The 27840-nt window shown below is 39.9% G+C and overlaps 1 protein-coding gene across 1 annotated transcript in view; it reads left to right on the plus strand.

Moving 5' to 3' along the window:
* The first annotated feature begins 18719 nt into the window (after positions 1-18719).
* The window catches only part of LOC126190941 (cysteine protease ATG4B), an 86621-nt gene continuing 77500 nt past the window's right edge, over positions 18720-27840 (plus strand). Inside the window, exons 1-2 of the mRNA XM_049931583.1 lie at positions 18720-18833; positions 19710-19880. Coding sequence (XP_049787540.1) covers positions 19763-19880 — 118 coding nt within the window. The 5' untranslated portion in view covers positions 18720-18833; positions 19710-19762. The remainder of the gene's footprint in view (positions 18834-19709; positions 19881-27840) is intronic.

Genomic DNA, 27840 nt, shown 5'->3' on the forward strand with positions numbered 1-27840 from the left:
GCCGTGTATTTAATAAATTCCTTGAGTATGAGGTCATGATTATTTTATCAAAACCCAAATTTGGTAAAAATCAAATAAAAGTCTTATGCCATATTGTGATACCAGAAGGGATTATACCGAACCCTAAAAACTTGGATGCAATAAAAAAATTATCCATATCTGCAAACTAAAAAACAATTAAAGTCATGTTTGGGTCTTGCATCTTTCTTTAGGAAGTTTGTGTTGCAACAATTATTAAATAAAGATTGTCTGTTGCAGTTGTTAAGGAAACATATTCCTTGGCAATGGACAGAAACTTGTAGTAAAGCTTTTGACGACAATCGCAATGCTCTCATTAATGCTCCATTGTTGCATCATCCACAAATGGATAAAGACTTTTACATAGCTACAGATTCAGCGGAGACAGGAGTAGGTGGTACCCTATTCCAAATGGAAGATGAGAATAATGTAGAAACTATAAAAATTATGACTTTTGCTAGCCGAACCTTATCAGGTTGCGAGCGACTGTACAGCACAACTGAGCTGGAAGTGCTAGCAATTATCTGGACACTTAAAAAGTTCCAATATTTTGTATAAGGAAAATAAATCATAATCTATTGTGACCATAAAGCAGTGACATTTTTGATGACAAGTAGAATGCTACATGGACGACTAACACATTGGGCCTTATTGCTACAAGAATATGACATAACTGTTAAGCATGTAAAAGGAAGGGATAATGTTGTCACTGATGCATTGTCAAGGTTAGCATCTACAAAAGTAGATGAGGTGGAAGAAGAACGGGTAACAGATTTCAAAGTGATGATGTTCGGAAAACTTCCGTATAGGAAAGAAGTTAACAAAATGTGTTCAAAAGTAGGACAAATGCAGAAATCAGATGAAAAATGGAAAGAAATTAGAAGTGACTTAAGAGAAGGAACTCATAGTAAAGTTAATGATCATTACCAATTATTTTATTAGGGAACTGAGAAGGATGAATGGAAAATAAGTATCCCCTCACAGTGTATTGAGACCTTATTATGGTTCACATGTGTAAGATGGGGACATTTCAGAGCTCACAAATGTGTAATGAAATTGCGACAGCTATGTTTCTATCCAGGTTTATTGAAAAAATCTCAGGAGATACTCAAGAGATGCAGAATTTGTCAAAGAGCGACACCAGTCAATTATTGTGTCAAAGGTGTATTACATCCCATAATACCAAGGAAACCACTGGGTATCGTGTCATGTGATACGTGTGGGCCATTTCCCATAGCTAAAGGAAATTTTAAATATATATTTGCCATGTATGATGTATTCACGAAATATGTGAAGCTATACACCTTGCGAACAACTAATGTAAAACCCATGGTGAGAAAGATTACAGATGATTATTTAGTGAAAGTAGGGAAACCTGAAATACTCATTTCAGATAATGCACCATATTTCCAAAGTAAAGTGTGGAAGGATACAATGAATACATGTTGGATTCCTCATGTATTCATTGCCTGCTTTAATCCGTCAGGAAACCCAATAGAAAGAGTCTTTAGAGAAATGAATAGATTTATAAGAACTTATGTACCTAATCAACACCATAGATGGGGTCGAATTAGTTGAAGATTTTGAAGAGAGGTACAATGAATTACCTCATATACCAACTGGGTATTCACTGAATGAGATCTTATTCAATAAGAAAATAATAATTGGCTTAGTAATTTACCACGTCTGCATAATGAACTAAAAGATCGCAATGAAGTTATAGAAAACGTATATTTAAAATTACAACATAAAGCAAATCTTAGAAATCGCCAATTTGCCAAAAAGCTAGGTTGAGGAGTAAAGTATAAAGTTGGTGATAGTGTTTTATCAAAAAAATCACCCCAAATCTTCAAAGATAAGGAAATTAAATCGAAAATGGTGTAATTTGTATAAAGGACCATACAGAATTATTAAGTTACCACATGAAGGAGGTTACCTGCTGAAGATAAAGGGGGTGTACCCTCATTTAGAGTTAAAGAAATATTTTAGTTGATTGAAAGTTTAGATTTAAGTATGCAAGCTAGGATAAGTCATAAAACAGGAAGACATTACAACGATGTTTATGAATTTTTCTGTATAGAATTAGTAGACAATGAATTAGAGAAAAATAATTCTTGCAACAATTAAGTTTGATTTAGTTAAGTCTTCAAGAAAGATTATGAGCTACAAGTTCGTAATCATCATTCTGTTCATCGAAAGTTTATTAAGTAGTATAAATATGTGCATATTATTATGTTAATAATTGATGTTGATATTCATATGCTAACATGCCTCTACATGTTGTGTGATCAATGAGGCATCAATTTAATAGAGTAAGCGAGCACAATGAAACATCTTACCGCGATCATTCGGGAGTAAGGAAATTTCTTTAAACAACATCACTTATTTTGAGGAGGGAAAAAATGAGAAATGATTACAGGTGAAAAGAATTGAATAAATGAACCAATAAGACTTGAGAAAAAGGAAAAAATTAACTGGTAAAGAAAAACTCATAGAATGATGCCGATGTGTAGAATGTTGTACTTGTGCATAGACTGATAGTATACATGTGAAGTGATGATAGACTAGTCATACTTACCACAAATATTATTAACTAAATGCAGAGACAATGTGCAGAATGAGCATGATGAACTGTGATAGTAATGTGTAATCTCATGTTATGTACCGAGGAGAGAAATGATTTAGTTGTTGCAGCATATACAACAATGGTGATGCGGACATTCTTAAGACAGACTGTGCTGAGGTTTTAGTGCAGTCTACTGGGAAGGCAGCCACTGGACCAGACGAGCAAGAGTAATCGGATCGTACTCGCTGTCATATACGATCTGAGTCTGTGGCAGCTTCGCCATGGTTGATGGAGGAGGAGAAACTGGCTTCAAACCAGGCCATGTTTGCAGCTTGCATGGTCTGGTGCAGGTGCAGCATCAGTGTGGTGATGTGCTGAAAATAAAATGAAAAATGAATTATTCATAAGACATGAATCTTAAAACGAAGGTTAAAACCCAGATAGTAAATTGGCCAAAGATAAATTTACCATTGTAGCCACATCAAAAAGGAAGTTCAATGTGACTACAATGTAGCTCGGAAATGGAAAAGTTAGCTTCAGTTGCTATCTAGTCGATCTCTAGTACTATTGCGATCATAGCATGCAAGTAAGCACTACTAGATTGTTTTAAGCTAGTCAGAAGATCGAAAGTTTTGCGATATAGACTGAAGCATTATTCAGAAGTCATACTAAAGCAAAGTCATCTTTACCGTTAGCAAGATAACGGGATACGGAGATTTGCGACAAAGTTAAATTGTGTGAGATTTGTGATGGGACTCAGCCTTTGTGATACTGAACAAGCATGAACATTCAAGGACACTGAAAAAGAAAGATTGCCAACAGAAAACCAATTATTAGTCTCGAGTAGATACCATACAAATGGCAACAGGAATAACGTAAAATTGTGTCAAGTTGTCAGAAGTTGTCATCAACGACAGGATTACTGATGCAAATGGAAGCAATTACCTGAGTGAGAAATCAATGTTGCTTAATTATATGTTACCTCTGGAATTACATTGTTTAGTTATTGAACATGCGATGTAGCGACGTCTTGACGACGGAATAACAATTCATCATCTTAACATCCTTGTAATTCCATAATGTGGCCGTGCCTTGGGTGGTGGATTGAAGATTCAAGGCTTTATATTATTTATATTCAACATCCATTATCTAACCGGGCATAATAAGAGAAGAACTAAAGTTAGCCAGATCATGCAAATCAAAAAGTCTGTCGCGTTCTAACAACAAAAGACAACTGTTGGGCACAATTTCGGGTCAAGTGAGTTGTTGCATCATCAAGGGGTGCAATGCCATTTTTATTAGTGAAGAAGCAAGAGCGGCTACACATTCTGATGCGCTCCTCTACCGAAATATTGACATTAATCACGAAAGATGGAATCTGAAATATAACCAAACCACGTGAGGAATTTGTGTTTTTCTACTAGTTACAGGGTGGCGTTATCATGATTAATGGATGCCATTCCACGTCATACCGACTGGGACAACCATCACCTCCGAGTCGTGTCAACGCTAAGTAGACCCCGACGCCACAGTGGCAGCTGTAGAAACTGGAGGTATTGCTGGTAGTTAGTATCTTTCCAGTCTCCCACCACCACCCAAAGCCCCACTGTCTGGCCACAGAGGAGCATTCCCCTCTAACTCAGTACCACCCAAGACTGAAGCAACTGAATTACATTCTCTGCCATGGTTTCGATTACTTCTCATTGTGCCCTTAAATGAGAAAAGTCCTGCCCACTATCCTTCCCAGCCCTCCCACAGTGGTATTCTGCCATCCACCAAACTACACAAAGTACTCATCCATCCTTACGCAATCCCTGCTCCCAATCCCCAAAGGCAGAGCTACCTGTGAAACCAGTCATGTGACCTAGGAGCTAAGCTGCAACTGCTGTGCTGCAGTCTATGTAGGCATGACAAGCAACAAGCTGTCTGTCCGCATGAATGGTCACCGACAAACTGTGGCCAAGAAACAAGTGGACCATCCTGTTGCTGAACATGCTGCCAAACGATATCCTTCATTTCAATGACTGCTTCACAGCCTGTGCCATATGGATCGTTCAACCATCATTCCACCACCACACCCAGTCTTTTTTTATTTTATTTTATTATTTTTTGTTTATTTTTCTCTATTTCTCTCCTTTTCTGCTACTTCCTCCCCCCCTTTCCACCACTTCGCTGCCCACCGCCCAACCTGCAGCACTTCACTGTCTGCCCCCTCCCCACCCCAGCCTCCTCCTTTCCCCCACCCAGTCGCCACTCCCATCATGCACTGGTGCTGCTGCTCGTAAAGTGGGTCCAGTTACCTGAGACTGCAGTCATGCGTGTAAATTGCATTTGCATGAGTGTGTGTATGTATGTGTGTCTATTGTTGACAAAGGCCATTGGCCGAAAGCTTTATGTATGAAATTCTTTTGGTTGTGCCTATCTGCATCTCAACATCTCTGCTATATGGTGAGTAGCAACTTTCCTTCTCATGATATTGTTACATTCCATCCAGGATTTTCCATTGTTTGACTAAACTAGAAAAGGAGCACTTGATGGTTCTGATCATAGTCGTGCAGGCACATGGGATGGTTATAGAAAAGGAGGGGCAGTTCCTAGAAAGTGAGGCTAGGTGGCAACCCCAACTCAAATCCAAGTTGAGGATATTTTATTCTGTATAGGAATTCCTCACGAAAGTTGAGAACTTTTCTCTGTAGTGTGTTATTTATTCACATACTTCCCTTAATTTTGTTTGTGTTTTATTAATTCTATTGCTCATACATTTTTATCAGTATTTTGTAATTTATGTACCAGTTCACTCCATGAACAAGTAATTGTGGCTCACATGGTCCTAGGGAAGCAGATAGATAGATAAACATACAACCCTGGTACATTTCCATGGGAATGACAGGTACCTCGGTGCCTGGCTAAAATGCAAACAACTTTGTGAGGGGGGGGGGGGGGAGTGGTAAATTACAAGGTGTATTGCAAGGTGCAAACCACAAACCATCATGTCCAAGTGTACCAGACAAAGTTCTCTAAATAAGAGGTTAGCTCGGCCCATGTACATAACTCTTATTAGGCCTCTAATTGTACATGCAGCTCCAGCACACTCAAGCTTAAGAACAAAACAATACAAGGATGATGATGGTGAGTCCCTACCTCTCAGCAATATAGTCTGGCTCTGCCAGCAACAGATATAAAAACCAGAATCGGACTATCACAAGAAAACTGACAGCATGTAAATCACCAACAAACTTTAAATGATAATTTAAACCAAGGGGCTGATTTTACATCTACATCTACATCCATACTCCGCAAGCCACCTGACGGTGTGTGGCGGAGGGTACCTTGAGTACCTCTATCGGTTCCTCCTTCTATTCCAGTCTCGTATTGTTCGTGGAAAGAAGGATTGTCGTTATGCCTCTATGTGGGCTCTAATCTCTCTGATTTTATCCTCATGGTCTCTTCGCGAGATATACGTAGGAGGGAGCAATATACTGCTTGACTCTTCGGTGAAGGTATGTTCTCGAAACTTTAACAAAAGCCCGTACCGAGCTACTGAGCATCTCTCCTGCAGAGTCTTCCAGTGGAGTTTATCTATCATCTCCGTAACGCTTTTGTGATTACTAAATGATCCTGTAACGAAGCGCGCTGCTCTCCGTTGGATCTTCTCTATATCTTCTATCAACCCTATCTGGTATGGATCCCACACTGCTGAGCAGTATTCAAGCAGTGGGCGAACAAGCGTACTGTAACCTACTTCCTTTGTTTTCGGATTGCATTTCCTTAGGATTCTTCCAATGAATCTCAGTCTGGCATCTGCTTTACCGACGATCAACATTATATAATCATTCCATTTTAAATCACTCCTAATGCGTACTCCCAGATAATTTATGGTATTAACTGCTTCCAGTTGCTGACCTGCTATTTTGTAGCTAAATGATAAAGGATCTATCTTTCTGTGTATTCGCAGCACATTACACTTGTCTACATTGAGATTCAATTGCCATTCCCTGCACCATGCGTCAATTCGCTGTAGATCCTCCTGCATTTCAGTACAGTTTTCCATTGTTACAACCTCTTGATACACCACAGCATCATCTGCAAAAAGCCTCAGTGAACTTCCAATGTCATCCACCAGGTCATTTATGTATATTGTGAATAGCAACGGTCCTATGACACTCCCCTGCAGCACACCTGAAATCACTCTTACTTCGGAAGACTTCTCTCCATTGAGAATGACATGTTGCGTCCTGTTATCTACGAACTCCTCAATCCAATCACACAATTGGTCTGATAGTCCATATGCTCTTACTTTGTTCATTAAACAACTGTGGGGAACTGTATCGAACACCTTGCGGAAGTCAAGAAACACGGCATCTACCTGTGAACCCGTGTCTATGGTCCTCTGAGTCTCATGGACGAATAGCGCGAGCTGGGTTTCACATGACCGTCTTTTTCGAAACCCATGCTGATTCCTAAAGAGTAGATTTCTAGTCTCCAGAAAAGTCATTATACTCGAACACAATACGTGTTCCAAAATTCTACAACTGATTGACGTTAGAGATAGAGGTCTATAGTTCTGCACATCTGTTCGACGTCCCTTCTTGAAAACGGGGATGACCTATGCCCTTTTCCAATCCTTTGGAACGCTACGCTCTTCTAGAGACCTACGGTACACCGCTGCAAGAAGGGGGGCAAGTTCCTTTGCGTACTCTGTGTAAAATCGAACTGGTATCCCACCAGGTCCAGAGGCCTTTCCTCTTTTGAGCGATTTTAAATGTTTCTCTATCCCTCTGTCATCTATTTCAATATCTACCATTTTGTCATCTGTGCGACAATCTAGAGAAGGAACTACAGTGCAGTCTTCCTCTGTGAAACAACTTTGGAAAAAGATATTTAGTATTTCGGCCTTTAGTCTGTCATCCTCTGTTTCAGTACCATTTTGGTCGCAGAGTGTCTGGACATTTTTTTTGATCCACCTACCGCTTTGACATAAGACCAAATTTCTTAGGATTTTCTGCCAAGTCAGTACATAGAACATTACTTTCGAATTCACTGAACGCCTCTCGCATAGCCCTCCTCACACTACATTTCGCTTCGCGTAATTTTTGTTTGTCTGCAAGGCTTTGGCTATGTTTATGTTTGCTGTGAAGTTCCCTTTGCTTCCGCAGCAGTTTTCTAACTCGGTTGTTGTACCACGGTGGCTCTTTTCCATCTCTTATGATCTTGCTTGGCACATACTCATCTAACGCATAATGTACGATGGTTTTGAACTTTGTCCACTGATCCTCAACACTATCTGTACTTGAGACAAAACTTTTGTGTTTAGCCAACAGGTACTCTGAAATCCGCTTTTTGTCACTTTTTCTAAACAGAAAAATCTTCCTACCTTTTTGAATATTTCTATTTACGGCTGAAATCATCGATGCTGTAACCGCTTTATGATCGCTGATTCCCTGTTCTGCATTAACTGTTTCAAATAGTTCGGGTCCGTTTGTCACCAGAAGATCTAATACGTTATCGCCGCCAGTCGGTTCTCTGTTTAACTGCTCAAGGTAGTTTTCAGATAAAGCACTTAAAAAAAATTCACTGGATTCTTTGTCCCTGCCACCCGTTATGAACGTTTTAGTCTCCCAGTCTATATCCGGCAAATTAAAATCTCCACCCAGAACTATAACATGGTGGGGAAATCTACTCGAAATATTTTCCAAATTATCCTTCAGGTGCTCAGCACAACAGCTGCTGAGCCAGGGAGCCTATAGAGACATCCAATTACCATGTCTGAGCCTGCTTTAACCGTGACCTTCACCCAAATCATTTCACATTTCGGATCTCCGTCAATTTCCTTCGATACTATTGCACTTTTTATTGCTATAAACATGCCTCCCCCTTCACTGTCCAGCCTGTCTCTGCGGTATACATTCCAATCTGAGTTTAGGATTTCATTACTGTTTACGTCTGGTTTCAGCCAACTTTCTGTCCCTAGTACTATATGGGCGTTGTGATCGTTTATTAATGAGAGCAGTTCTGGGACCTTTCTATAGATGCTCCTGCAGTTTACTATTAGCACATTAATATTGTTATTCCCTGTTGCATTTTGTCTACTCCTACCTTGCCGCGTCTCAGGAGGCGTCTTGTCGGGCCTAGGGAGGGAATTCTCTAACCTTAAAAACCCCCATGTGCACTCCACATGTACTCCGCTACCCTTGTAGCTGCTTCCGGTGTGTAGTGCACGCCTGACCTATTCAGGGGGACCCTACATTTCTCCACCCGATAGCAGAGGTCAAGAAATTTGCACCCCAGATCTCCACATAATCGTCTGAGCCTTCCACTCGGCTCCAAACCAGAGGACCGCGATCGGTTCTGGGAACGATACTACAAATAGTTAGCTCTGATTCCACCTCCTCCACATCTTGGATGAGAACCTCCGGCAAGCAGACAGAGTGAACACTGGCCTTCTTCCCCGACCTTCCCGCTATTTCCCTAAGGGGCTCCATCACCCGCCTAACATTGGAGCTCCCAATAACTAATAAACCCCTCCCCCCATGCGCCTGCTCAGACCTTGCTGAAGGAGCAGCCACATGTCCACTCACAGGCAGAGTGGGCGATGCCACACGGCCAGCCTTTACATTGACCCTCTGCCTCGTGCGCCGCGAACGCCGCTGAGCCCGCCACTCCCCTTGCGGAGAGGGTGGCCCAACCGCGCCCGGTACCCGCGAAGATGTCTCGACAGCAGGGACAGTGGGTGAAGCATGTAACACCTGGGGTGTACCTTGCGACGCACCAGACTCCCCACTGCCGCTACACTCTGAGGCAGCAGCCTCAAGACGGCTGACCGCGGCCATCAACACACTCAGCTGTTCGCGAACAGTGGCCAGCTCCTCCTGCGTCCGTACACAGCAGTCACACATCCTATCCATCCTAAGGAATCAATTTACTGAAGAGAGTTAATCAACCTTTAACTAGACTGCTAATCCACTAAAGGCAGCTGTTTATTCACTAAACTGTGGTTGCTAGCCACTTCTTGTAGAAAACAATGAAAATAGCACTACCTGTCTCTGGACTGTATTGAAAACAAACACTAGCACTACTGGCACTATGGTTGACTAAAGGGACTCTCTCTGACTGTATTCAAAACAAACACGAAATCTATGGAACACTATTAATAGCACCCGACAATTAAAGCTTCCTAAAAGCAAATACACATGGAAGAAGAAGTGACAAGTAAGAAAAATACAGTTAATACTTAAATTAAGGTAGCTCGCTGCACATCAGACATGAAGCAGACGGCAGTTACGACGACACTGACACTACTGGCACTATGGCTGACTAGAGGGACTCTCTCTGACTGTATTCAAAACAAACACGAAATCTATGGAACACTATTAATAGCACCCGACAATTAAAGCTTCCTAAAAGCAAATACACACGGAAGAAGAAGTGACAAGTAAGAAAAATACAGTTAATACTTAAATTAAGGTAGCTCGCTGCACAGCAGACGTGAAGCAGACGGCAGTTACGACGACACTGACCCTCAAGTTGTCTCCTTTATGATGACATTGTATGTTATAGGACCAAGACTGCTGTGATTGGCCCGTAAGACCCAACTGGTGCTCAGCAACAATGGCAACTTCTCCACTACTAACAATCATTGCATCCTAACATGAACTGTCACTGCTGGCAGAACAATCTGCTGAGGTCCTACCACCCATCTAGACTGTCACAGAGGTTTTTTCCCCCACAGCTTGACCTGGAACTTCTTTCCCTCCACACTATACCACTAGCCTTTAAACAGTTCTGCTTACTATACCCCAGATGCAACCATATTAACATGTGGTCATAGCCAGATGAATAGACAATATTGAAGACCTGCATCCTGTGAATTCACGTAAGCCAACTAACCCTTTTGCAGATATGACAGCAGAATTTTTTGTGAGTCTCCTTGCAAGAATAGGCAGGAAGGCTTATTCTTCTCTATCACTATTTGAACTCCTTTAGTAGAATCATCACCAACAGGGCATTATGAAATGAAAACCCAAAAGTAGCTTTTCTCTTGTTACCAGTAGTTCACCAACTCTGAACGACCATATATGCCCCCCTCACTATTTTTGCCATATGAGCCTATGACCACAGCTAAGAACTTCTTGTTTGTGCCAATAAGTGCAAGAAGAGCTATTGAAAATGTCTGATTGTAATTGTAGAATTACTGATTGGTGGTTGGGGAGTGGTGGTGGAGGGGGCACAATTTTGCATGTGTATTTCGCTTAAGCATCCAGACAGTTGGGGAAATTCCACAGGTCCCAGAACTCTTGTGTCATGTATATAGACAGTCTGTTTCGAGTGAAGTTAGCATCACTTTGTGTAACTCAGTGTCAGTTATAGCATAGTAGACTACTTTCATTATGAAATGAACAGTTGAATGACCAAGCTGGAAACTTAAGGCTATCACCTGGAACAAATCACCATCTATTGCCAAGTAGCTGGAAACATCGGTTTATCAAGAATATGTGCTATATAGAAAAATGTACTTAGTATAAACTAAAATACATGAAAGTGTTACAAAATCAAAAATGTTTTGCTAAATATTGAAGAGCATGGTAGGCAAAAATATTCATGTTTCTTTAATTAATTAACATTTTTAAAAGTCTTTGCAAGTCTTGTACTTTGAATTTGGTGTCAGAATCCTTGGTCTACACTGTAGCGTATGACAGTGTACTGTATAGCAGATACAGTTCTTCTTAAGTTACACATATACTCCTCCACACTGGGAAAATGAATACAGAAGTTTGTGGTCAGTTGAACATAATGATAGCAGATGTCAGATCGTACACATATGGTAATGACACTGTCATGTGCCATGTCTTACACGTGCAAAAATAGGCAAAATAAAACAATGAAAATATTTAATTTTTGTAATGTAGATGGTGGTAACAAGACTCACATGCAGTGCAGCCACATTGTGAGTTGCCAAATGCAACAAATGTGAATATTAACTCTTAATTGACGTACTGATATGCAGCATAGCCTGAGGTCTAGGTTAGATTGAAAGGTTTCAGCATGGCTGCAAGCTGGAAAAGCCAATGAATATGATGTCATATGAATAGTTGTAATTATTGTTATGGCATGTGTTTTATGCAGACTGTACTTTAACAAATTGTTGATTAATGGTATTGGTAGATTCAGTATTCTCAAAAGTTGCTGCAGCTATGGATACTGGTAACCAATAATTGGTCACATGCTTAAAGAGCAGTAAGAAATACCTGTGTGTTTATAGTCATTACCTCCTTACACATTCACATACACTAATAGTGTACTGGGCAAACAACTGTTACATTAAGTACACAGTCTGATCTAATGTGAAAGTATTCTTTATTGACTGCTATTGTGAAAAGGCCTTAATATGTACTGGAGAACAAGTTAACACACTTTATTTTAGTTTATTAACAGTTAACACTGAAGGAATACACTAATACAAAAAACAAAACATATGTTGTTGGATGTGCTTTATTCATGATTTTTCAAATGTAATAGCACAAAGAAAAACCCAGACTAAAGCCAAGGCAGCCTACAGAAATTTAAAATAAGATTCATAATATAAATTTCCAAAAAACAGCAGGCAGCAGAAGACTCAGCAAACACACATCAAGTACCGCACATAAAAATGTCCCAATTGAACATACCTTAACCCTTGAAATACTAATGCCTTTTTCATTATGTATATTGCCAGTGAGGAAGTACTTTATTTGCCTCACAAAAAATTAGAAAAAATGCAAATTTTGTTAATTGTTTTCACTTTTTTTCACAATTTACTTTTTAGAGATTTACTGTTGTGCAAGAAAGGTCCAGAGCACGAAAATATTTTTTAATAATTTCTTAGCAACACCAACACATTTCCAATAATGTGTACTATGAACAGGGGGAGGAGGGAGAGGGATACTCTATGACCATCACTAAAGAATAATTAAAAAATGCAAATTTTGTTAATTGTTGTTGACTTTTATTAACCACAAACACACTTCAAGTAGGGTCCAGAAAATGAAAATATTGAATATGACATTCATTCTGAAAACTTGTGTCTGTTAGGTATAAATTAAGCTTTAATTTTTGGATTAAGTTTAACTGAAAATTAAAACAATTAAGCAATCTAATATAAGATGATTACAACAATATGTACTTTCAAATGAAACTAAATCGTTCCAGAGAGCTTTTCAAGTCTCAGACTTCTATGAAGTGCATGTGCAAACTAAAGTGATAAACAAAAATTTGTACCAAGGCTGGAATTTGAGCTCATGTCTCCTGCTCACTAGGCAGAAGCACTAATCGCTATGCCAGCCTGGCACAGGTGCTTTGCACACCTGCATGGCTGGCCTATGTAGAAATTTTTGTTTGTCACTTCAGTCTGCATATACACACCATAGATATTTTCTTCAAAATTTTAAAATATAAATTAGGGCTTCATGACTAGATTGTCCACCTTCATAGCTGAGTAGTCAATGCAACAAACACTAATGTAGGGGACCAGGGTTTGATTCCCGGTACTGCCAGGGATTTTTCCTTGGTGGGAGGGCTGGACTGAAATGCACTTGGTCTTGTGATGACTATTGAGGAGCTACCTGTTTAAGAGGTAACGGATCCATGGTTGAAACATTGACAATGGCTGGGAGTGCCGCGTGCTGACCTCCTGCCCCTCCATACTGCATCTGACGATGAATGCTGAGGGTGACACAGAGGTTGGTCAACTGTTGCACGGTCTTCAGGGCCTGATTGCAGGGTTTCCTTTATGGCTGGATTACAATATTTACAAAAGGTTCTCCCTTCCCTCCACCCCATCCATTGGTATTGTGAGGGTTAAGCATATCATCAGCTTCCATCATGGTTATAATGGATGCCTAAATTTTTAAATTATTTTCATTTTTCTTGTTTTAACTCATTCAACTGATAAAAAACTGCTGATTAAACATTCTAAAACATTCAAACTCTGCACTTTTGGGTTTCATATTCTGCTCCCACGGCATGTACCTTGTTACATTTAGAAGCTTTACACTAACAGTGGTCAATCTGATTACCACTGGGAAACCAACTGAATTGTTAAGGTATCACCTCGATTCTTAAATAACAGTCAGCTTATGTTTTCTGATATCACAGCTGAGGGGACATTCATCCTAGAATGACCGAACAACATTGGTACAAGCATTGTGGAAGCTCTTTGGGACAGTGCAATGTGACTTCAATGCAAGCTGGACAGTGCAATTGACTAGATGCGCTGCACTAGTGCCCAGTTTGAGTATTCTCATGATACAAGTGTGTCAGCTTTATTGGTGGCTCACTAATGCTGTATTATCCCACTTACCACATTGGTGACCCTGCATTAACTGAAAATATGCACAAATTTGTCCTTCGACTCGATCGAACTTACTGCGTAGTGACAACACTCACCAGTGCTCAATGCTACACATGACAACAGCATCGCGCAATCCGCACCTTCTCCACGTCATGCTCCTTTCTGGCATTATGCACAATCCGGTGTCACTGTACACAATATTGGGACCCTTGTGGGTCCCCTGACTTTATGAATGGTTCGCAATAGGTGCTCCAGCCCACGACACTTCACCAAGTCACCTCCAACCTACCAGAACATCTAACACACAAACTCTCCCACCTCAGCTGTTGCTCATGGATGTCCGTTCATCCTACACAAAGCATGAAACCAATATCACTAACTGACATTAGTTGGGTTCTGAGTTTCTCCGCTCTGACTTTCAAGCCTACGACCACCCTCACACGCCAGGCCACCAACACATTCAACATTAGTGGCTCTGAGCACTATGGGACTCAACTTCTGAGGTCATCAGTCCCCTAGAACTTAGAACTACTTAAACCTATCTAACCTAAGGACAACACACACATCCATGCCCAAGGCAGGATTCGAACCTGTGACCTTAGCGGTCTCGCGGTTCCAGACTGTAGAGCCTAGAACCGCACGGTCACTCTGGCCGGCCATTCAACATTAGTGTATACGGTATAATCCATGCCCCATGCACATGCCTGACAAACTCCAGTATCCATGGACCTTCCTGGTTACCAACATGGTAGAACCAGTCAACGGAATGGACTTCCAGTCCATGCTTATTCACCACTCTGCAATGACTGCAATCTATCGCCACCTCTTCCATGCCTCCACAGCCGGCGTCCATTCCACTCCCCCCCCCCCCACCCCCACCCACCCACCCGCCCCTCCCATTCGCAACATTCTCCACAAATGCATCAAACTTTCAGATTGTGTTCTCCATACACATCAGTGATACACTGCTTGCAAACACACAGACACAACCACTCCAGACAGAAAATGACAATCTTTGGTGTCATATCACTGCCTTCGCCACAGCCCTAGCAGCTGTACACAAGCAGCACCACATGGCAGATAACAAGCAGCTGGACATGGCGCCACCTCTCGTGTGTGGGCACACCCACCTCCAGCACACACCATACCAACACAGAAAATCACTAGCTCCTGAAAGCCACCGAAGGTCAGTAAACCGCAGTGTGCAGCAACTGTTAACAGTGCTCATGGCCTCTCCATCTCACACATAGGCACATGCACTTGTGCTGTTCATGACAGTACCATGCAACACACAATAACCACAAACAGGCCCCACTAAGACATAGACAATGACAGTTAACCCCAGCGGATCTACATCTTGCCAAAGCTGCAGTTAACAGATCCCTTCAAGCAGCAACTCTTCACCCTTCAGATAGTTTCTGGACCTCCAGAATCAAGATCGTTCCCAAGAAAGATGGCTCTATCAGATTGTGTGATGATTGCAGGGTCCTCAATTCCTGAACAGCGTATGACATCTACCCCATTTGAAACTTACAGGTCCTTACACATGCCCTTGCAGGTGCTACAGTTTTTAGTGTGATGAATACCGATGACATCCAAAAGACTGCTATTATTATTGGTGTGTTTGAGTATCACTTTATGCCACACAGGCTTAAAAATGCACACAGACTTGGCCTCAGTTCACTGACAGTCTACTATTCTGCTTCCCCTTCTGCTACACATACCCATCTTCTTGTGTTCCACTGATGAGCACTCACAGCATCTAGTTCTAGTCACACTGAAGGAGGGCTTGAGTGGTGATTAAGGATGTACTTCACTGTTGCAAGACCTTCCTCACCTGGAAACGAACCACAACCTTCAGAAATTCCTCAGAATTCTCAACTTTTACTGCTAACACCTCTGACAGGCAGCTGAATTGCAGATCCTGCTAACAAATGCTTTTGAAATGCAATGAGAAACACAGGAAAATGAAATTACCTTTGACCCCAGAAATGATGGAAGTGTTTTGCCACACTAAAAATTGCCTTGTTCAAGCTGTTACATTGGCACAACCACAAATGGATGTACAAATTGACACTTACAATGGACGAGAGTGACACAGCATTTGAAGCAGTTCTACAACAGACTGTTAATGGAGTGCCACAACCACTTTGATTTTCCCCAAGTAACTCTTGGCCTCACAGTTAAAATGATCAACATTTGACTATTCCGCTGTTCATTACTGAAATGAAGACATTGAAGGTTATCACATAACAATACATACAGTTCATAAGCCATTGGTCAATGCCATTTGCAATCAACCCATAGATGCCAGCCCCCAACATTTCTGTCACTTGGATCTTAGTGACCAATACATAACTGACATCCAATATGTGCACAGAGCCTATAATATCATTACCAATTATTTCTCATGTCTTCCTACAAATGCATGGCAAAAGAACAAACAAATGATCCCATTATCACTCAGTTATTAACTGATGGAAATGCAAGCCTCCAGACTGGACAACACATTTTGCCTTCAACAACCACCACATTACTCATGTGCCATGGGGGCTCATGGACCAAGTCCATGGGTCCTACTAGACTTATGGAGTGCATATAAAGAGGACCTTTTCACTTTGCTCGCTAAACCAATATATGGAAAGCCCCTTGGTCCCCGCATATTACACACTGCCCACATTCAACAACAGTGAGTTGATGTCCCACAGTTGGTACAACACATCAAAAATTGAATACACCACACACACAGATCCCTCTGCCATCACCACATGCATCGCTTAAGTTATTTGTTCTTAGAGATCTTGACCACTGTGACCATGTGATGTTGTGTGATGACACGATATGTCCCACATTGCAACCTCCTTATTGAGGACCCTACAAAGTGCTCAAACAGGGAAACCATACCTTTGACTAATCAGAAACCCACCACTGTTTCCCTTAACCACCTCGAACTGGCATGGATACTGCTGGATGATGACAACAATGCCCGCCTTGACAACCAAACTATAACACATGCATCACAACACTTCAGCTGCCACAAGAGCTATGCAATGCTTCCGTATCTCTGCATAAGCCAACCAACCCACCCACACCTCCAACAACATGGTATAGTCATGACAGAAGACCACCGCAATACCATGCCCATTACCAAGTGTACAGCATCTGCCACAGTACTTTCTCCACTGCAAGAAATGGTCTGAGGACACCTCATGCAAATGGTGGTCATGTACACTCCCACATGCTCCACAAGAAACAATCCGGTTAGGCTCTCTACAGATGTCACACGTGACCCAGCAGTCACTCCTACCTGCATCACCGCAAACAGCAGTGCTGCCTGGAGCTCCTGCACCTGTCGACACAGACAGGTTGCCATGCCCCACAGTGCTCCACACTCTAGGCAGGGAGTTCTGTGGAGACATTTGTCCTAGAGTGACAGAATATCTTTGGCATGAGTGGTGTGGAAGCTCTGTAGTACAGCACAACGTGACTTCAGTGCGAACTGGACAATGTGACTGACTGTAGTTGGAGTCACAAATGTTGGTCGTCGACTTTAGGCTTGTTCTGTGCTCCTATGTCACGCATTCTCCAATAGCCAATGAGCATTCATTGTCCTCTGAGCGCTCTCTGTGAATGCCGTACCCAATGCAACTGATTGTAGAGAGTTATTTAGTGAATTGTTATTATATTTTTTGCGAGTTGTCATGGCTGACGGTAATGGTAAGCGACAAATTCTACACACGCAAGTTAGACATAATCTGCAAGATTCACCCTTTCATCAAACGCAAGTGTCGCTTGGAACTGGCAACAATGCAGTATCCATCCGTTTCTCCACCTGCATCAACCGCCATCGTTCATGGATCGGATTATAGATGCTCTGCACGAGTGCTCTGTTTAATAAAGAGTATTCTCCTGATCTATGTGTGACATCTCTATTGATGGCTTATTACCACCGTAATATCCCACTTCGCACACAGCAATACTTACGATTTACAAGTGTATTCACAAATCAAATCTTTTTTTATATTCATACGAAGGTGTTTCGTTACACGCATGAGATCCACTTCTAGACAGTTGGGATTTCCAAAAGGATGTCTGGTGAAGCATGTGAGGAGGGAATCCTATCCATTTTTTCAACATGTATCCATCTCTGCCAGATCCTCGACAGATGTTATTATTCAGATTTGTTTTAGCGCCAGTCCACTATTGTTAGTGTTGTAACAATATTGTAGTGATGTAGCGCTACAAACTCCATTGTCTAAGAAGAGCTACACGTCCTGGCCAGCGGCTCTATAAATCAGTCGAAGGAGTGTTACATAAATTATATTAGAACCCTGTCGTATGATGTTTCATTGCAATGCTACTAGGGCAGTGACACGGTAGGTAAGTCGAGACGTGGGAGGGCTTACGTACGCGTTGCGGTAGCCGCTTACGGTATCCTGCAACTACAATACAAAACCGGCTTTCCTCGTTCCTGGGATTGGTTTCACTTATACTTTGGATCACTAAAACTTCTTGCGATGATCACTCCTATCTCTCATGGTAAATCACAGGTCGGTTTTTGCCACTGTTATGAGTTATTAACCGTACCAAGTACGGCTTCGTGTTCATTTATTACGTTTGTGGGTTCTCAGTGTCTTCTGTTGCACTACATGCCTTCTGTCTTCTATTATTCAGATTCATGTAATTTCATGCCTTTTTCCCATTAAGATTATAATCCTGATAAAAGTGATAGCTAACACTTCTCTTTAATTTATATGTTTCGGTTACTCCCGAAATCGCGAATGTCGGGTCGATATCAATACTCAGGATCGACAATCGTCTGACGGAGGCAGTAAGCACCTTTGCTGGGATAGGATGTGCCGTGTAATGCAAAGACATAAATATATTATTGCTTTTATACTGATCGGCGAAATTGTTTACAAGGTAATACAAACCAGTGAACAAAAGAAAATAAATGTCTATGATTTCTGTTGTAACCAGTGCGATGTCGTTTCCACACGAGAACTTCAATTTAAATGGAACTCTGAAATTTGAAATTGACAGTTCGAAGACGTAAACATAAATCCGCCTCATATGACATATAGTTACATAAATGTTTCGAAAACGGGTCCGCGACATCTATTGTTAAACGTAACAAGAGACACTCTAGCGGAATCGGTTACATTGTATTAAAGGCTAGGAGGCACCAGGATTCATTGTTCAGACACAGCCTTTAGTAATAGCCTAGTTTCATGATAGCGTTGAAAGACGCTGAAAGACAGTGTTGTCCATTATTTGAATGCTTGAGGAGACGGTTTGCGTTCCATGAAATAGCAGTTTTCCGCATAAAGGTAGTTTCAGGAATCTGCAGCGTATTAAGATTTTTACGTAATTGTTAATGAAACGCAACAGGTCTAATTTCCTTTCGTGCGCGTTTTCTTTGTACATTAAATGCCAGTAGTGAACAGGGCTTACTAACATTTCACGGCAGTTCAGTACAACAATCAGCATTTACAACCGTAAAGATATTTTCAGTTGCAAATGTCAATGGTTTTTGTTTTGTGTGGTTTAACTTTAAAAGGGGCGTGACAGCTTGACCAAAGCATTTTTCATGAGATTAATTTCTCTGTTAAAGGTCCAAATACGGCTATTATTTCTTATACTGCATAGTTTTAAGATGTTTTGCCATACTTTTATACATGGAGCTATTTTCTCTGCTGCCATTTGATTACTGGAAATTTTTGACAGGCTGTACTTTAATAGAAAGAGACTTAACATTTCTTTCACTTACTGGTACCATATTTTATTTTCATGTCATAGGCTGATGATCTGGAGTGAAATAGTGACATTGTCTTACCAAAAACATACCAATCATGGATATGATGTTAGAAGCATACCTCACTCATGATGCGTCACATTTGGATCCAGATGACATACCACAGACAAAAGAAAGTGTGTGGATTCTAGGAAAAGAGTACAAACCACCTCATGGTAAAGACATAACACATAAGTACATATATTGGTAGATAAATAATTACTCTGAAGGGAAAGTGTGACTGAGAGTCAGTTTTAATAATATTTTCCAGTTATGCTAAACTGATGTAGTACTTGATTTGAGAATGAAAAAAGATCATTTGATCACAGTAGAAAACACTCTTCCTTTCAGTTTTCATTTTTGTATTAGAAAAAAGAAATTTAATGATATGCATACTATAGTTATGTGTATTTCAAAAATAGGCCTATAAGTTTGAAATTATGCCAAATAGCAGATAATGACAATAACTATTTATTCCACCTGAGGTATTTCCAGCATAAGAATTTTGAGTCCCCATCTTACCATCATGCTGATACTGGTCTGAACTTATTTCATTTATTTGTCAGTGAGTGTGTACTTTGTGGTTCTCCTCTTCCCCTTCATATCCTTTTGTTGACACAAGTGTCAGAGCGCTCTTCTGATATGTCCCCGTCCAGCTTTATTTCCTCTCACCCTCACATCATCATCCTCAGTGATTTGCCATTTCTTTTTTATGTTTCCCAACCTTTCCCTCACACCTTCCTGAGGAAGGAAGGGGAGGAAGAGATTAGTGTTTAATGTTCCGTTGACAGCTATGTGATTAGAGACTGTGCTGAAGCTGGTATTAACGAAGGATGTGGAAGGAAATCAGCCATGCCCTTTCAAAGAAACCATCCCAGCATTTGCCTGAGGATATTTAGGGACATCATGGAATACCTAAATCTGGATAGCGAGGTGGGAATTTGAGCCGCTGTCCTCCCAAAAGTGAGTCCAATGTGATAACCATTTGTTCCATCTCGCTTAGTCTGAGGAAGGATCATGTAGTTTAGAAAGCAAGGATATTGTCATGTAGTTATATATGTGTCTATTAGCCTTACTAAATATTTTGTGCCCTGGAGGTAATTACTGGCCAGCAGATGGGTCTCATAATTATAAAATTTTCTGTGTGAATTTCTCTTTTGACATAGGCCTAATATTTTCAGTCTTTCTCTTCATTGACATTTAATGAAATGAGTTGACATGTAAATCAAACTGTCGAAACCATTAACCAAAACTTGGTCCAACATTAGTGGCGAATATGACCTATCCAGTTTTGTGAAATATAGATAGGATTCGATTGCAGCTGTTACAAGATGCAAATTGTTGTGGCAGTAAACCATCAAATATTACATGTGCATTCTATAAATTACTTCCGCTCAATGACTGACACATTCCTTCAGTGAGCTAATTATTGCATACTTTCTTGCTTCTTGTTAGATCATAAATTCTCCACTTCTTCAGATATCATTGTTGTATTTTTAATTAAGAAAGAAGATGGTGAAAGAGCAAAAAGTGTGAATAATTTTTTGCATAATATTTTTCCAAACTATGAAAACTTTTTAGTTGAGAAGTTGGAGGCAAAGATTGTTGTTAACTTTCACTTAAGTGACAAAATAATGATCAGTGTGGTATGGACCAAAATTTAGTGGTTTAACTTTTCTTTTATTTCAGAAGATGCTGAGTGTTTTATTGACTTAGCCGTCTCACTGGAAAAAATATTGTGGAAAAACCTTGTACATAAAAGTGGGAGGACTGCCTCCATAGCTGAATAGTTAGCGATGCTGCCTTCAGTCTGAATGGGTTTGGGTTTGATTTCCATTGCCTCCTCGGGTTTTTTGTGGTAGGAAGATATTAAACAGAGTTAATCCGCCGTTGTGATGCCAAGTGAGAAGCTGCTTGAAGAAAGAAGTAGCACCATCACCAGGATTCGTCTGCTGGGGAGGAATTGGTGACATGCTAATCATTTCCCTCTGTCATAACATGCTCCTTGTACTGACTTGTAGGAGGCATTCAGGACAGGCCTAAAGCCTAATTCATAAGTGGTGTTTACATTGTAGAAGTTAGTGTGTTATAGTACCCTCCCTTAAAACATTGGTTGTGCTCACAGACTGATCTGTGATATAACTAGAATTCTACATAAGGCGGGAAGGTGAGATTTCCGGTGAGAGTTGTTGAGGTCAACGAATGTGAAATCAAAGTAAAGTTTATTGTAACAGATGTGCAGTGTAGCCCGTTGTGTATATTTAATGCACTTTTCACGATTACTGGAGACTGGGATACCTCCTGTCTGCTTTGACAACATGTGCACAAATACACAAACTAAGCCCACTGAAATTAGTGAGACAACTGTGGTAAAAAGGGGATTTCGGGCAGGAATAAACTAAAAATTAAATAATAAAAACGATGACACCTTTCAAGACAACACACCGTAGAAAATAATACTCAATAATGCACTTTTCACGATTACTGGAGACTGGGATACCTCCTGTCTGCTTTGACAACATGTGCACAAATACACAAACTAAGCCCACTGAAATTAGTGAGACAACTGTGGTAAAAAGGGGATTTCGGGCAGGAATAAACTAAAAATTAAATAATAAAAACGATGACACCTTTCGAGACAACACACCGTAGAAAATAATACTCAAAACTGCCAAAAATTAAAACCTGACAAAACCATACATGTTGTTGTTGTTGTGGTCTTCAGTCCTGAGACTGGTTTGATGCAGGTCTCCATGCTACCCTATCCTGTGCAAGCTTCTTCATCTCCCAGTATCTACTGCAACCTACATCCTTCTGAATCTGCTTAGTGTATTCATCTCTTGGTCTCCCTCTACGATTTTTACCCTCCACACTGCCCTCCAATGCTAAATTTGTGATCCCTTGATGCCTCAAAACATGTCCTACCAACCGATCCCTTCTTCTAGTCAAGTTGTGCCACAAACTTCTCTTCTCCCCAATCCTATTCAATACCTCCTCATTAGTTACGTGATCTACCCACCTTATCTTCAGCATTCTTCTGTAGCACCACATTTCGAAAGCTTCTATTCTCTTCTTGTCCAAACTAGTTATTGTCCATGTTTCACTTCCATACATGGCTACACTCCATACAAATACTTTCAGAAACGACTTCCTGACACTTAAATCTATACTCGATGTTAACAAATTCCTCTTCTTGAGAAACGCTTTCCTTGCCATTGCCAGTCTACATTTTATATCCTCTCTACTTCGACCATCATCGGTTATTTTACTCCCTAAATAGCAAAACTCCTTTACTACTTTAAGTGTCTCATTTCCTAATCTAATTCCCTCAGCATCACCCGACTTAATTTGACTACATTCCATTATCCTCGTTTTGCTTTTGTTGATGTTCATCTTATATCCTCCTTTCAAGACACTGTCCATTCCATTCAACTGCTCTTCCAAGTCCTTTGCTGTCTCTGACAGAATTACAATGTCATCGGCGAACCTCAAAGTTTTTACTTCTTCTCCATGAATTTTAATACCTACTCCGAATTTTTCTTTTGTTTCCTTTACTGCTTGCTCAATATACAGATTGAATAACATCGGGGAGAGGCTACAACCCTGTCTTACTCCTTTCCCTACCACTGCTTCCCTTGTATGCCCCTCGACTCTTATAACTGCCATCTGGTCTCTGTACAAACTGTAAATAGCCTTTCGCTCCCTGTATTTTACCCCTGCCACCTTCAGAATTTGAAAGAGAGTATTCCAGTTAACATTGTCAAAAGCTTTCTCTAAGTCTACAAATGCTAGAAACGTACATAACACATCTAAAATCACAGTATTCCAATCTCCAGTTAAACTATATAGCTCAGGCCTAGACAAGTATACCAATAATCCCCCCCCCACACACACACACAACCACAGAACCGGTATCCCAATCTCCAGTTCACCTATGTAGATCACCCTAAAGAGTGAAAGTGCACTTATGGTGTCTGCTGCTTTTCTGTTGCATGTTGTAGTTTGTATTTTTATGCGCAGTGAATGATGGGAAGTGAACATGATGAATGATTTTTATGTGCAGTGAATGATGGGAAATGAACACGATGAATGATGAGTCATATAGGACAATACGGTCAAACTCATAAGAAAATAGTTTTTAATAACAGTTGTAAGTAGATCAATGTTTTTTAAGTAAATCACAGAAAAAGATAAGTGAATCAATGCCTTTTTTTTTTTTTTTTTTTTTTTAGTGAAATCATGGGAGAAGGTAAATGGATCAGTATTTTAATTTAATCATGGGAGAAAGTAGGTGCATTAGTATTTATTAGTAATAGTTACATGTTCAGTATATTAATAAACATTTATCCACTTCTCTCTCTTATGATTGAAATAAAAACATTGATCCATTTACTCAGTAGTTACTTATCCACATGACAGTACAATTTAAATTTTATGATATACTCAGTTTTATATGACAGCATTATTTGCATTATATTCCTTTGTGCCATCATGACTATAGCACACTAAATGACACAATAAAATATCTCACAGATACACTGCCACCACATAATTAAACCACTAGAGCATGCCACCTCTTCACACACCGCGCCCTCTACAACAACATTTCACTTCCAGTCCAAAAGACACACACACACTTCGGCGCAATGACATCACACAACACTTCGCAGCACAGCAAACCTATGTCACTGGTCAAAGCAGACAAATGTTGTCCTACAACCAAGTATCCCACTTTTCTGTACAAAGTATTATAACTACAAGATCAAATCAGGAAAGTTGTATTAATTAGATAAAACTCCAATGATTTTACCAGGTAACTAAATTAAATGCATCTGTGTTCATAGTCAATGTAAATTTTAAAATGAAAAGGTGATTTATTATTGTTATTAGTTGAAGAATTGGAGGCCAGTTTGTTGTTTGTAAGCAATGCATGGTAGAACGGAAAGGCTAGGTTCAAATACAAAATTGTCGGTTTGGTTTACCTTCTGTTATAAAATGTGCCATAGAAAACTTCATCTTCCAGACAAAAAGTTGCTTCTGTTAGTCATTCATAATGGGAAGGATCTTACATGGTATACAGTCTCAGTAAAGGAACTTCTAAAGAAGCAGCAACTACTGCACAATAGGTGTAAAACAAAAGACAGTACTATAGATATGTTAAATGAAATATGTTTGGCAATTCAGAGGGCAATACATGAAGCCTTCAATGAGTAACATAGCAGAGTCTTATTGAAAAACCTCTCAGAAACACTGAAGAAATTATTGTCATATGTAAAGATTGTTAGTGACACCGGAGTTAGTATTGACACATCCATAAATGACACTGGAACTGAAATTGAGAGTAGCAAAGCAGAAGTGCTGAACACACTTTTCAGATATTCATATAGAGAGAGACAAAAGTATTGCCACAGTTTAGTACCGCACCACTACAAAGGCAAGTGACATAGATATTAGTGTTAGTGGAGATGAGAAAGAGCTTAAATTGCTAAAACTGAGAAAGTGTCAAAGGTCCAGTAGAGTTCCTCTTTGTTCTCTCTATATAAATTGTGACCAGGCTAACCCGTCTTTTAATCACAATATAGCATAGGTTCCTTAAACAAATTAGTTGGAAGAAAGCACTGGTCACACCTATCAACTACCAGGTTGGCAGATGAAATCCACAAAACTGCCACCCAGTATCATTGATATCCTTCTGTTATAGAATCCTAGAACATATTCTGAGCTCAAAAATAAAGAGGTATCTCAAACAGACTGACCTGCACAATGCCAACCAGCAAGGTTTAAAAAAACAACGGACATGTGAATTCCAGTAATTTTATTTTTTTTTATTTATTTTTTTTTTTTTTCATGACATACTGAAATTCATGGTTCCAGATAATCAGTTAGATGCAGTATTTATTGACTGCCTAAAATTAATTGAGTCAGCTCCACACCACCAGCTATTAACAAAACTTTGATTATTTGGGATATCAATAGAAATTAGGGATTTTAGTCCGATTAAAATTACTTGATAGTTGACATCTGTCATTTCCCACTACAGTATTGCAACATTGGCTGCTGGCTACCATTCCGTTATATGTGGCATGGAAACAGGGCAGGTCACTTCACATATGCCGTTAACGTGTAATGTGGAGCAATGTTGGCATTGCGAGATGCTCTGTCAACAGCTGATTTTAAGTGACCAGTGACAGAACTGCAGCAGACGACACTTTTTGTAGTCCTGAATTTAAATTTGTTTTAACCTAACCAAAACTTTGTGATGTGCAATTTATCTGAGAAAACGATGGCCAACAGTGTGCAGTGACTGAAGCTCAACTCTGCGAGCAAACTCAAGACAGAAAAAATTCTGTTTCAGCACTGAAAAGCAAACTGTAATTTCTCATTGTCAATGGTTACTTGAAACTATACTCACGCTGTTTACCTGAGCTCCCACACTACGAACCAATTAGCAGTCTTCGTTGGCAGTTGGTTGTAGACTATATGTATTATAGACAGATTCCAAATGAAAAAATATTGATAGAAAGACAAAAACGAGCAAATAAAAAAGTCAGTGTGATGATGAGAATACATGGCAAAGAATTACAAAAAAACACATTTAAACCAATTAACTGAATAAAAATAATAATCAAATTATTTTAATTAGATTCAGCAATAATAAAGTTTTGCTACATTTGACAAGAATCATACCTATGCTATTTTACACGTGAGGTATATGCACTAATCATTTCACTATGCCACAACACTGGTTTAAGTAGTTAGATTTTTGACTGTTCTGACCCAGTTGCAACAATCAATTGCAGCCTTCAAAAATTCAGCTTCACACAATATTGTGTGAAGCTTACCTAATGTAAGCTGATCCCTGTTACTATGGTAACAGTATACGAGGTCTGTTCAAAAAATCCACAAAATTTTTCTTCGCTTACCTTTTACTTATTGTGCATGGTCTACTTCGAAATACTCTGCTACACAATTTATCATTGCAAACCTTCGTCCTTTCAATGAGGTTTTCAATTTTGGAAATTAAAAAAAAAAAGCTGCATGTTTGGAGAGTACGGAGAATGAAGCAGCACAGTGATTCTATTTTTTGTGTAACAGTTGTGCAGCAACAGGGATGAATTTGTGGGTGCCTAATTGTGATGCAAGAGCCATGGGATGAACTTGGCGACAACACAATACATTCCAAGATGCTGTGTTGGGATTGCATGACCTGATCCAATTGAAATGTTACATTCTTCTGCAATCTCTTGGACAGTCTCAATCTTCAATTGGCATGCACAACTCGCTGGTGTTCCTGACATGAGCGTTGTCCGTAGGTGTTAAAGGGCGTTTTGAACGAGGGTCATCTTTAACTTCCGTTCGGCCACTTTTAAACCATGTGAACCATTCATAACACCAAATACAGCTTAAGCACTCATCACCATAGGCTTCTCGTATCATTTGATGTGACTCTGTAAAGATTTTCTTGAGTTTCATGTAAAATTTAATGCAGACATGTTACTCCTCTAACTCTGCCATCTCGAATTTCACAAAGTGTGTGCAAAACATTCTACTCAGTACAGTACAGAACAATAACTAACAGACATACAACAATGAAACTTCCAGCAGTTAAACATTAAATATAGGTACCTGCAGGGATGCCAACTGCATTTCACTCCAACACTCCATCGATGTTACAAATGTTCCATAATTTTTTCAACAGACTGCTTATGTAATGCTGAATCACATCTTGCATGAAAGAATCCAGTCATGTGTGATGAAATATGGAATAAAAGTGCTAGAGGCATGATTCGTCATCCAAACACATCAAGAAAGAATCCTGGATAAGGAACTTGAAGTGAATTGACCAACTGTTGTGGCAGTTTGGCAACAGTGAACAGTTTGGGTGTGATGTTGAGCATTCTGATTGGAAGAAACCAGCTACAACGTATAAAGTGTCAACTATCAAGTAATTTTAATTGAACTTCAGATTGAGAATTTTTGCAGATATGCAGTTATATATAGTGTTGCTCATTAAAATTGCAACACTGGAGTGGATTAGGAAAAAAAGAAAATATGGATTGTGCTGTACAGTATAGTATAGAAAGAATACATGATGAAATTTGTAGACGTTTTTGGTAATACAGGCAATGTGACCGT

Source organism: Schistocerca cancellata, chromosome 6 (genome assembly GCF_023864275.1).
Source record: "Schistocerca cancellata isolate TAMUIC-IGC-003103 chromosome 6, iqSchCanc2.1, whole genome shotgun sequence".
Classification (NCBI taxonomy): Eukaryota; Metazoa; Arthropoda; class Insecta; order Orthoptera; family Acrididae; genus Schistocerca; species Schistocerca cancellata.